The sequence below is a fragment of the Motacilla alba genome, chromosome 1, assembly GCF_015832195.1.
Source record: "Motacilla alba alba isolate MOTALB_02 chromosome 1, Motacilla_alba_V1.0_pri, whole genome shotgun sequence".
In the NCBI taxonomy this organism is placed as follows: Eukaryota; Metazoa; Chordata; class Aves; order Passeriformes; family Motacillidae; genus Motacilla; species Motacilla alba.
The window spans coordinates 19,314,668-19,325,794 of NC_052016.1; the positions used below are offsets into that span (position 1 = coordinate 19,314,668).

The window sequence follows — 11,127 nt, forward strand, 5'->3', positions numbered from 1 at the left end:
CAGTAGTAGAGAGCAAAGCCTTTCCCACTGGGTGAGTGACTGACTCAAGTGCAAGACAATGTCTCTCTTCCACACAAAATTCTATCTACTTACTTATATAAATAGGTAAATTAAAAGTTAGAAAACAGTCTTATTTCTGTGTAGGGAATAATCGTCTAAACTTCTGCAAAGTAATTGTCAGGGAGTTTCAAACTATCTAGAATTTAAAATTAAAAGAAAGACTGAGCAATGTGGCAATTTAGTGAAATAAAAGAAATAATCCTTTAAATAGCACAGGCCTCCATCACACATACTTCAAAAGTTTGCCCTCCTGCTGATTATACCATGCATAATAAAATGTACATTTTCCAAGGCATTTTCATACTGGTTTGCATAAGGCTGTAGTTCATACTGTTTGAGCCTCCTATCATTGTAAGGATAATACCCTCTGAGAATTTCCAGTAATATTTCTTTTTTTTTTTTTTTTTTTTTTGCTTTTTGTAAGGTGCCGTAACATAATGAAGGTTGCTCAAGCCAAACTTGAAATGATAAAGCCAGATGAAGTAAACATGGAGGAATATGAGGTCAGTATTTCTTATGCTTTAAATTTTGTTATGTGAGATAGTTATCAGTAAAACTGAATTTTGTCTTCAAAAATTTCTTCTTGTCTCAGACTGAGAAGTTAAAACTGGCTATTGATTTTAGCCCTCATCTAAAGGCTGCTCTTGAGCTAAAGCTGTTTTTTCCACATCTGTAATTCCAGTGTTTGAGCCATTAATAAGTGTCAGGTTGGAATCTGTCCTTACTTTGTTAACGAGTCTTGACATCACTGACAATATTTTGTAATTTATCACCACACGAACCACATGGCTTTTTCTAGGCAGCTGGCAAGGAAGGAGGAGAGTGGTCTGTGCCCAGCATTGCTCATATTGAGAGCTGCATAGCAGGCACAGTCCCGTTTGTGTTTCTCCTGCAGCTATCTCTGCAGCTATTCTCATTTTCTTATGGGCAGCAGATTCTTTTCTTTGCTGAGACCATGCATGACCAGCTTATGCATTTAATTTTTCCTCCTGTGTTGTTTAGAAAAACTTGAAGGGAAAATGAGAGTGAATATTGGATATTAAATAATTGTGACTAATAGTTGCTAAAATAATTCATCTCACATTCAAAGCTAAGCCTGTAGCTGATTTTCCAGCATCAGTTTCAAGTCTGAGTAATACTGTTCATTAAGACCTTTTAACAGTGGGTATTTATGTCCTGGGCAGATTCCAGTGCACCTCCTATACCTCCTTGTTGTGTGGGTACATCCAAACAACTTGATCAGGAGGGTAATGGGAGTAATCTTTCCCTCACAAATCCAGTGAAAAATATTTTCATGTCCACTTCTCATTACCAGGTTTAGGATTTACAGTAGATACCACTACATTACAGTGTGGCTCCCTAGTCACTGAGGGGAGGTACCCCAGAGTGGCATTTTAATTGCATGTTCTTGGCTGTGCAGGGCTCAGCATTTTACCATTTTCTGAATAATGCTGCACAGAGAGAACAAACAATTCTGGACTTACCCCCACTCCCCCCTCTTAGAGCTATCTTCTGTTCCTCTGCAGAAAAGTGCCCCTTTTTTAGCTCCTGCAATAGGTAGTTGGGGGTTTCACCATAGATTGTGTCAGTCTGGTATAGTGAGTTGGCATTTTATGGATGTTTTCTCAAGCTCTTCCTGTTGAATCTGCTAGTAGCTGTGTCTTATGGTGGGCTGTCCCCTATTTAATCTTGAATGCACAATTGAAAGTCAGCACTCAACCCTCTGTAGAGAAAGTGCCTTTCTCACTGGAGCATTTACCTGTAAAGTGAACCAGGAGTCACTTGATATAAATGGTGATTCAGTAGGATAAATGTTCTGCTTCAGCAAGAGCATCTCGTCAGAGTTGCATTTGGGTTTTTTTACCACTTTGCATGTAAAGTGTTCAGGCTTTTTCTATGTCATTCTTGTATTGAAAATTAAGCTTAATATCTGGCATATGAAAAAGCTTTCCAACACTTCCTGAGTAATGTAGAAAAAACAAGATCTTGTATAATTTTACCTGTGGTTCTCCAAAGATGCTTTGTGTTCCTTTCAAATGGTAATAGGTTCTGTAAGAATAATCTCATCTAGAAATGTTTAAGGCATTTAAGAATTTCCTTTTAATTGACGGAGGATTCTGGTGGACTTTCCTCATGTGCAAGCCTACTGGCATCCTTAGTATTTATTGGTGACTGTTGGACACTAAATTTAACTGGAGGGGGGTTTGTGTTAAAAAAATATCTATTTCATTTTTGTGGATGAAGTTCTATTTACCCTTTCTTACATGCAGAGATGGCATCAAGACTATAGACATTTCAGGGAAACAACCATGTTTCTCATGGTAGGATTGGAGTTTTTCCAAAATAAGAGGTAAGTGTAGTATAGAATTCAAATGTAGTGGAACAATATGAAGGTAAAATGTAATATTGATAAGTAAAGCTGTTTTCTGAATTAATAAGTGTTTAATTTCCATTTCCAGTCTCTTATCAAGCCATGGGTTCTTTTCAGAGCACCCTCCACATGCACCCCTATTCTTCTTTCTCTTCTATTCTTAAGTGCTCTGGGTGTCACTCAGGCATGGAAATCCTCCTTCTCTGGCACCACCTGTGCACATACATTTATCAGCTTTCATCAGCAGACACAATTAGTCAAGTATGTGTCTTTCCTGCTTTTTGGCTGGGTCTTCCCACTGAAGCACTTTTACCTTCTACATTAGTCTGAGCCAAAACTCCACCTATGGTGGGCTTTAAAGGTCAGGAAAACAACATATTTGAGAAAAAAACTATAGCATAGCTATCATAGTTGCAGCTGATTGTCCTTAACTCTATGGTGATTCATTCCCTTCTCTTTTTGAACCAAGTCAGAATTTGTAGTTGTATAAAATGGGTGACATTTATGTACTTAATTCAGAATGGCTCATATTTATTCTGATCTACACATGCAACAAGAATGGTGATTACTGTATAAATGTAGTCAATCACTGATTTTTCGTGTACAAAACAATATGTAGGGAAATTTGTAGCAGGAGTCAAATTTAATTCTTTGTCTCTTTGTTGAGTAGTAAATTGCTCCATATTTCTCATCTTATATCTTTCCAAAAATGAAAGAACCCAAACAATACAGGAAAATTGATTGCAAAAGACACAGCCTTGCCTTTGTGACATGATACGTCTCTTTATACAGGCTAGCACCATGAGCCCAGAGTCTTGGGTTGTCTTTGGGTTACCACCATGTAATAAACAGTACATTTACCAGTAGTCTAAATTGAAATATGCTGCACTATTGGTCTTAAACAGTTTGTGTACAAAGATTAGTCAGAAGATTGCCTGACTTATTTGAAGTCTGGTGTTTCTTCATTCCTTAAAGAGACAAAAATGTTACAGGCATTGGTGTGGTTTATAGGAACCCCTTCATGCATTCTCCAAGATTACAGGTGGGGTGAAACATCTTCAAGTTCTTTGGCACTGGGACTCCAGGGTGGTACCTTCAATTGTAAAATACCTATGTTTCCAATAAATTCCTTCTTGCCGTAACATATTCCGGTTATGCCATGGATGAGAGAGGGAAGCACAGGTTTCTGCTATGCGCTAAATGACGTTCTCCACTATTTACAATAACTTGCAGAATTAGGGTGAGATGTTTGTTAAAAAGTGCCTTCATAATTTAGAAAACAAGCCTATTATCACAAATGTGATAATATTTACACTCTAATATGGGTCAGAAATAAAAGGTGCAATTTCAGAAGTGCTTCATGAAGTTTCTGATACAAAGATAGTAGGACTTAAATATCGTTAGTGGATGAGTGAGATCTGGCTATCCAGTGACCTGCTCCAAAGGCATCTTGTGCAAATACATACCTGTGTTTCAGCTTCAGGTTCCCAAAGGTTTCAGGGATTTACTGAGGTTTCCACCTTGCACACTTGAGAGAACAATGGTACCATCCTCATGCTGGAAACAAGACTAAACTGCTGATCCCTGTCAGTTCATTTAACACTAAAACCATAAAAACATAACTTCAAAAATATTCATGAAAGGATAGACTTTCATAATAGAAATAAGATCTTCATTAGTAGGACTGTTTTGAGGCTTTTTTTTGCAGGGACAAACCCACCTCTCTGTTGACAAACTTTTCTTAGCTTCAATAACACTAAGTGATAACCTAGCAGCACTCAATGTCTTGATGGAGCCAAAAGTCGACCTTTATTCAAGCAGTATTTATTTCTTTAATTATAATGTGTTGAACAAACACAAAAATCAACATTAAAGTAGTTTGGTGTATCTTTTTCATGCCTCCTTTCAGTGGTCACTTGTTATCCCTGATGGCAGGTGACAAGGCCCACTTTTCACTGCAGGTGGAGAATTAAGGGGTCTTTCAGGCAGATCTCCTCTGACTTCAGTGTGGAGTAGTAACCTACTCTGGCTGACATGAACCCAGGCAGCTAATGAGCCTTGGTAGGAGTTTTGCCTGCAGCTCACTCTTGTGGCAGCAACTTAAAAATGAACAAACTGTATGCTTTACTAGTTGCCTTTTAAGTTCTTGGAAAGCCAGTACAGCTTTTCTGATTTGACTGAAATGCCTTTTTCAAAGCAGTGCTAAAATTTTGCCATTCTGTGCTTTCTGTTTCTGTTCCAATGCCTCAACCTAGTGAGCTCCAGAATTTTGTGAGCAGCTTCAGTGATTTTAGGTTTAGCCTGCACACACTTGAACTCATGTGCAGTACAGCTGTGAGAAGGCAGAAAGCCAACCATGTCCTGGGCTCATCCAAAGCCCCGTGGGCAGCAGGGCAGGGAGGGGATTCTGCCCCTCTTCCCCCTCTGCTGAGACCCCACCTGCAGGGCTGCATCCAGCTCTGGGGTCCCAGCTCAGGAAGGACAGGGAGCTGCTGGAGCCAGGCCAGAGGAAGCACCAAGGTGATCAGAGGGATGGAGCACCTTCCCAGTCAAGACAGGATGAGAAAGTTGGGGCAGTTCAGCCTGAAGGAAGAGAAGGTTGCATGGAAACCTGAAAGCAACCTTTGAGTATCTGAAAGGAGCCTACAAGAAAGATGAAGAGAGACATTTTATAAGAGCATGGAGTGACAGGACAAGGGGGAATGGCTTTAAACTGACAGACAGGAGGTTTGAATTAGTTATCAGGAAGAAAGTCCTTACACTCAGGGTGGTGAGGCACTGCAACAGGATGCCTGGAGAAGCTGTGGCTGCCCCATCCCTAGAAGTGTTCAAGGCCAGGTTGGATGGGGCTTTGTGCACCCTAGTCTAGTGGAAGGTGTCCCCCTGCCCATGGCACAGGAGTTGGAACCAAATGACCTCCAACCCAGGCCACTCTATGATTCTATGGATCTGTTTGCTAATTTTACTGTAGTCCCACTCCTCACACCCAAGATATATAAGGAGTCTGAGCTTGGATATACAGTCATGATAATCTAAAATAACTTACCTTGGTGTTAAATGGCACCACAGTTGTTTCAGGAAAGAGCCACAAATAGTTGAGGAAAGGAGCAAGAAGAGGGTGACTGGAAATAAGGCCACTACCACCACTGTGTTTTAATTTGCATCAACAGAGCTATTGGCACTGTAGCTTCAACCTGCAGTTTCACAAATAACTGAATTAAGAACGGGAGAAGGTCCTCCTCTGGCTTTATAACCTGCAGTTTCAGTTCTTCTAATCATCTTTTCCCCTTTCCTCCTACATTAAATTTCCAGCTGTCTGGTCAGTTTTATTGGTGACAAGTGGTATGAAGAGTTTTCATGGCTAGGAAAAATGGACTTCAAGTAGCCTTTTCCCTTATTTCCCTTTTTTATTGGCTCATTGGGAGGTATAACCTTATGTCTTGAGTTATTTACTTCAGAAAACTCTTGACTTGTATTCAGATGTGCTCTGTATGTGCACATAATTTTTAGCCTTTTTCAATGTCTTGGTAGTTGGTTTTGGTAGTTTCAGCTTGACACATGAGCTCATACTCTCATCAGGAGGGAGTGCACAATTTCATGTTCCTTTAACCACTCCTTTAGGAAATTTCTCTACCTACATTTTTTTTTTTATTTGAGTAAAAATGAGATATCAAACTGCCTGTTTTTAGGGTAGCTACCAGAACTGCTTTCAGTGCTTGTCTGTCATAACTGGGTCTTTGTAAATCAGAGAATTAACAATTTCAGTTGTTTGCAGGAGATGATGTGCAGCAGCATCAGGAGAGATTGTTCATCTGTGCATGAAGGGATCTTTGTCAATTACTAACTGATAGGTTCTTGAGTGCTCTCTTATTCCTTCTCTACCAATTGGCCTTGCATTTATCTTCTGCATTCAGATTAAAGACAGAAATATAAACAGTCTGACAGCACTTCTGCTGTTGAAATGCTGTGATGGCTTCTTCCATCACATTAGATTTCATGTAACTGGGAAGAACTTTCAATTAGTAAAGCCTAAAAATACACATTTTGTTTTAGAAATAAGGTGACAGCTTTAATCTTATTTGCAGAGGTGTAGAACGCTATTCATGGCAATGAAGATATTCATGGCAATGGCAACTCAAACCCAATGTGACATAAATGCAGTCAGGAAAAATTAAGTTTTCATAGATACTCAAGGCCAATCTAAAGTTGTTTTTGAAGTGAGTGAAATGATACCTGTTGGTTTCAGTGAGCTTTGGATCAGACATCTTGTGTAATGATCTAACCTAATAATAAAATAATTTGTTCTAGTGTGTGTAAAAGACAAAATTGTATAGTTTAAAAAAAATTATGAAGAGTTTGGTGGGAAGGGGTGGACTTGCCATCCAGCAAGTGGAGTTACCTGTCCTTGCAGGAACACAGTAGTTACCTTGTGGCAGGTGATATGTGGATGTTGCACCTAATGCTTTTGTTTCTTCACTTCAGTTACATGGAAGCCTTGCTCTACCTTATCTATGCTTACCAGAATAACAAAGAACTCTTGGCCAAAGGCCCCTACAGAGGGCACGACGAAGAGCTGATATCTCACTACAGACGAGAGTGTTTGCTAGTAAGTGAAGGGGGAACTATATGCAAAATGTTGAGTTTGCTGCGTAGCTCTAATAAAATTAATTAATAGAAAAGTGTTGGCATCATTTACAACAAACCTCAAACCTCCCTCCATTAGTAATTTAATAGTGAGGCTGTAAGGGGAAAAAAAAGCAAAAGTAAAAAAGAAAACATTGTTCCCCCCATTTTTTGTGAATAGCCAGTAATTTTCTTTATGATTATAGTGGGCTCACTGCGGTCATGTCTGGGCTAGGTGGGAGCAGTGGTTGACAGTGCTGGTGAGCAGACTCACCCCGCTTCCATGGTTTGACAGAGAAACAAATATTGGCAAAGGCATCAGCAATGATGCCTTGCCTGAAACAAGGGATTTTTTTTCCTTGTTATGTCACTTTTAACAATAGTGAAAAAATAAAAGCCGTTGATAGAATCTCAGTCTTAACAAAACAGCTGCAAAATTGGAGTTGGCAGGTATGAAATGAAGTGGCTTGAGGAACAGCATAAGTTCAAGTGGATTAGTACAGCATATGCATCATGGAGTAAATGTTAAAATACAGCTGTGGTTAATACAAACTGCCAGCTAATTATGTAGGAAGACTGTGCTTTAAAACAAACTGATAATGATGCATGGTAGAATGTGAAATGCTGTGTACTTAAAGGCTTTCCTTTTTTGTGGTGGTTTCTGAAGAAACTAAATGAACATGCTGCAGCACTGTTTGAATCAGGAGACGATCAGGAAGTAAATAATGGCCTGATCATAATGAACGAGCTTATTGTCCCGTGTTTGCCATTACTACTGGTGGATGAAATGGAAGAGAAAGATATTGTTGCTGTGGAAGATATGAGGAACCGTTGGTGTTCCTATCTCGGACAAGAAATGGAACGTAAGTCATGTATTATTAAGGTAAAAGACCCTTGTGCACCTTTTTTATAAGTATGATGTTTTCAATATCTGGAATTAAACCTGTATCTTTTTTGCCTTGGTAATGTTTTTTGAGCTACCCTGACTTTTGAATAATTCTGTACACATTTAAATAAAAGATTTTTCCATATGTTGAACTGGGGTATCAGGCTGTAAAGGAAACATGCTTTTTGAATGGGAAAACATTTGTTGTGTTAGGCTATCTAAAGGGGAGTTTATATCAACATCTTACTAGGAATTGGTATGTCCTAGTTATTGCTTGGTAGGTCTAAAGAATATGAAATTATTCAAAGTGAAACTCCTCCTCTTCTACCCACTAATTAACATTGGGCAGAAAAAGGACAGTTCTACATGTGGACATAAATGCTTATGTTTGTTTTTCTGGTTTGATTTGCAGCCAACTTGCAAGAAAAACTGACAGATTTCCTGCCAAAACTGCTAGATTGTTCTACAGAGATTAAAGGTTTCAATGACCCGCCAAAGTTACCCTCCTACTCCACACATGAACTGTGTGAAAGATACGCCCGAATCATGTTGTCACTCAGTCGAACTCCAGCCGATGGAAGATAAATTCTGCAGACCTTCCTAAGCACATTGTATAAACTTTTTTAGTTCTTAAACCTTGCCTTCCTGTCACAGGGTTTGCTTGTTGCTGCTATAGTTTTTAACTTTTTTATTTTAATAACTGCAAAAGAGAAATGACTGTACAAACTTTAGCCAGACTGCAAACGATTAAAGCTGAGAATCGCATGGCGCTCAGTCGTTTCAACCAGAATTGATGCAACATGCAAGTCTGATCATTATGGCAAAACTGCTTTTTTGCCATTTATCTGTTACAGTATTACTTTGCTTTTATCTTAAGATCCTTTACTTTATCAACAGCTGTCTGGATCATTTTGTGACTGCAACTACTTTAAGTGTCCAGTGCTGTGTAAATACATGGTACTTGGTAGCTTGTAAATGAAAAGAAAGAATAAAGTTTTATTTATGGCTACTTCTGTGTTTGCAAGCAGATACCTTGTATATTATTGTAAAATACGGGTATTTTTAGAAGAGATACAGTATATTGATGGGTTACTCAATTTTATAGACAAGGTTCTTTAGGATTTATGGCCAGTTTCCTTTCAGGTACTCAGAGATTACTGTATGTGAATATATTGAAAAACTGTCACAGTATTATACACAATGGTGTTTTGTATATTCTTCACTGGTCTGTTTAATACTGCACCTGAGCACTTTAGTGTGCGTGTGAATGGCCATGCCAAGTCTCTTCTAATGGTAGGGACTGGCTTCTGAAGCAAAACAATAATGGCACCTTCCTTCTATTCTCAGAAAAAAAAAAAATTGAAGTAAAAAAATTTAAAATATTTTCAATATAACTATATTACACCCTCTAAGCAAAACTTCTTAAAATTGATGTAAGTAGAGAAAATAAAGGTTTTAAAAAACTGAATTTATGAAGCTTAAGGATTAATCAATTTTTAATTGGTATTTGAGTCGTGTAAATCACCAGAAATAAAATCTTAATTTTAATTCTTTACTTGAAATGGGTTGCTATTGTTGCAACAAAATATCTCAAAAATCTTTTATCTGTCCTAATTAAATTTCTGTTGGAAGTAAAAGAACATATCTATCGGGCTTGTTTTGTAGAACTGAAATACTGTCTGGTTTTAATGAAGAAACTTAATTATTTTGTGGAAAAAAAGATTTAATGCATCCTTAGGTAATCCTGTCACTGACACTATTTTGATTCCTTCTCTTTTTAGAGAACGTTTTGTGTTAGATCAGTAAAATATGTGAATATTTATTTGTATGTTTTTATTGGAGCGACACAACTTTTCCTTACAGGTTTTCAAGTGGTGTTTGAATATCTGTTTATAAAAAGCCACAGAGGGAAGGGAGGGCACGGAGTGATGAAGTTCAGACCGCCTAGAAATGCAGTGGGCAGAAATGTGGGTATCTCATAAGCAAGAGGCAGCAAAATTCAATATTAGTACGTATCAGTCTGAGAATCTGTTCATTCTGGAGAGACACTGGATCACAATGTACAGGGAATAGAATGTGGCCTTCAATATGTTCAGTGCTGTTCTCCACTCCTCTTTTCAGTATTGCAGTGCTTCATGCTTTTTCAAACCACACATATATTTTATCAAATTCTTTTTTAAAAAAAATAATATTGATCTTTTAGAAGTTAAATACTGCAAAGGAGCATTATTTTAGTTCTGAGACTGTTGATGTGTGAAATATCCCTCTTAAAGAAAAAGGTATGCTTACTATGAAGTGGGAGAGGATACATTTTAAAAGCTTTTACATTTTGCACCTGTTCCACTTTGATTTGAAACTCAAGAATATACCTACTTAGCACTGTATTTTTAAACAAGGTTTTGAACAGATCAGACATCATACGTTTTTAATAATAGTAAAAAGAATTAGATGTGAAAGAGCAACTTTATTTCATTATGGCTAACAGGTTTGAGTTTGAGTGTTTGTGGAAGCTTTTAAAGAAAGCTCCCCTCTTACCCCAAAGGAGCCAGTTATCCTCATCTGTTTAATCTTTCACAACAAACACATGGGGAAAGGCACTCTTTCTAAGGTAAAAAAGAGAAATTACTTCTTTTGGGAAGAATATCTAAGATTTTTAAATTAAAATGAAGACAGGAAGGATGAGACTTGTTTTTTTTCAGACTTTTTTGTATTCAGTTTCTGAAAGTATGTAAATAATCCATTGAAGTTCATAGTAGAGAAGATAAATGTGTATTCTTTTGCAAAGACAAATTTTTGAGTTGAATTGAGAATGAAGAAGAGCAAAAATAAATACATATGTATTTTGCTATTTTAATATATTTTTAATATCTGAGTTTAAATCTTCAGTGAAATCATTAATGGTTACATTAACTTTGTCTAAAAAGCCTTGCTTTTCTCGCTGCAGTAAGGCAGTTGATAGTTTGGATTCACAATACCCAGCATAAAACCTCTACAAGTAACTGTAAGGTAGTAAAGCATACAGTCCATTTGGCTACCTGGTAATCTGTGGCTGAATTACTTAAGGAGGTATGGTCTCTTCAGCATGGGGATTATGAAGGGTTTTATCAGGGTTTTTTCTCAGCTAATAGAACACAGAAAGATGAAGGAAATTTAACCAAAATTCATTTACAAAATCACCTGTATGTAC

General features: G+C 37.7%; 1 protein-coding gene across 3 annotated transcripts in view; it reads left to right on the forward strand.

Annotated features, from left to right (window-relative positions):
* USP25 (ubiquitin specific peptidase 25) overlaps nucleotides 1-9,762 on the forward strand; it is a 90,098-nt gene extending 80,336 nt beyond the window's left edge. For 2 of the 3 annotated variants that reach the window (XM_038125039.1, XM_038125120.1), the window contains 5 exons: nucleotides 485-563; nucleotides 2,331-2,410; nucleotides 6,914-7,037; nucleotides 7,722-7,917; nucleotides 8,353-8,588. In XM_038125039.1, coding sequence (XP_037980967.1) covers nucleotides 485-563; nucleotides 2,331-2,410; nucleotides 6,914-7,037; nucleotides 7,722-7,917; nucleotides 8,353-8,525 — 652 coding nt within the window. In that variant the 3' untranslated portion in view covers nucleotides 8,526-8,588. Of the gene's footprint in view, nucleotides 1-484; nucleotides 564-2,330; nucleotides 2,411-6,913; nucleotides 7,038-7,721; nucleotides 7,918-8,352 lie in introns of all 3 variants that reach the window. The other variant, XM_038124962.1, reaches the window with a different exon arrangement.
* The last annotated feature ends 1,365 nt before the right edge of the window (nucleotides 9,763-11,127 follow it).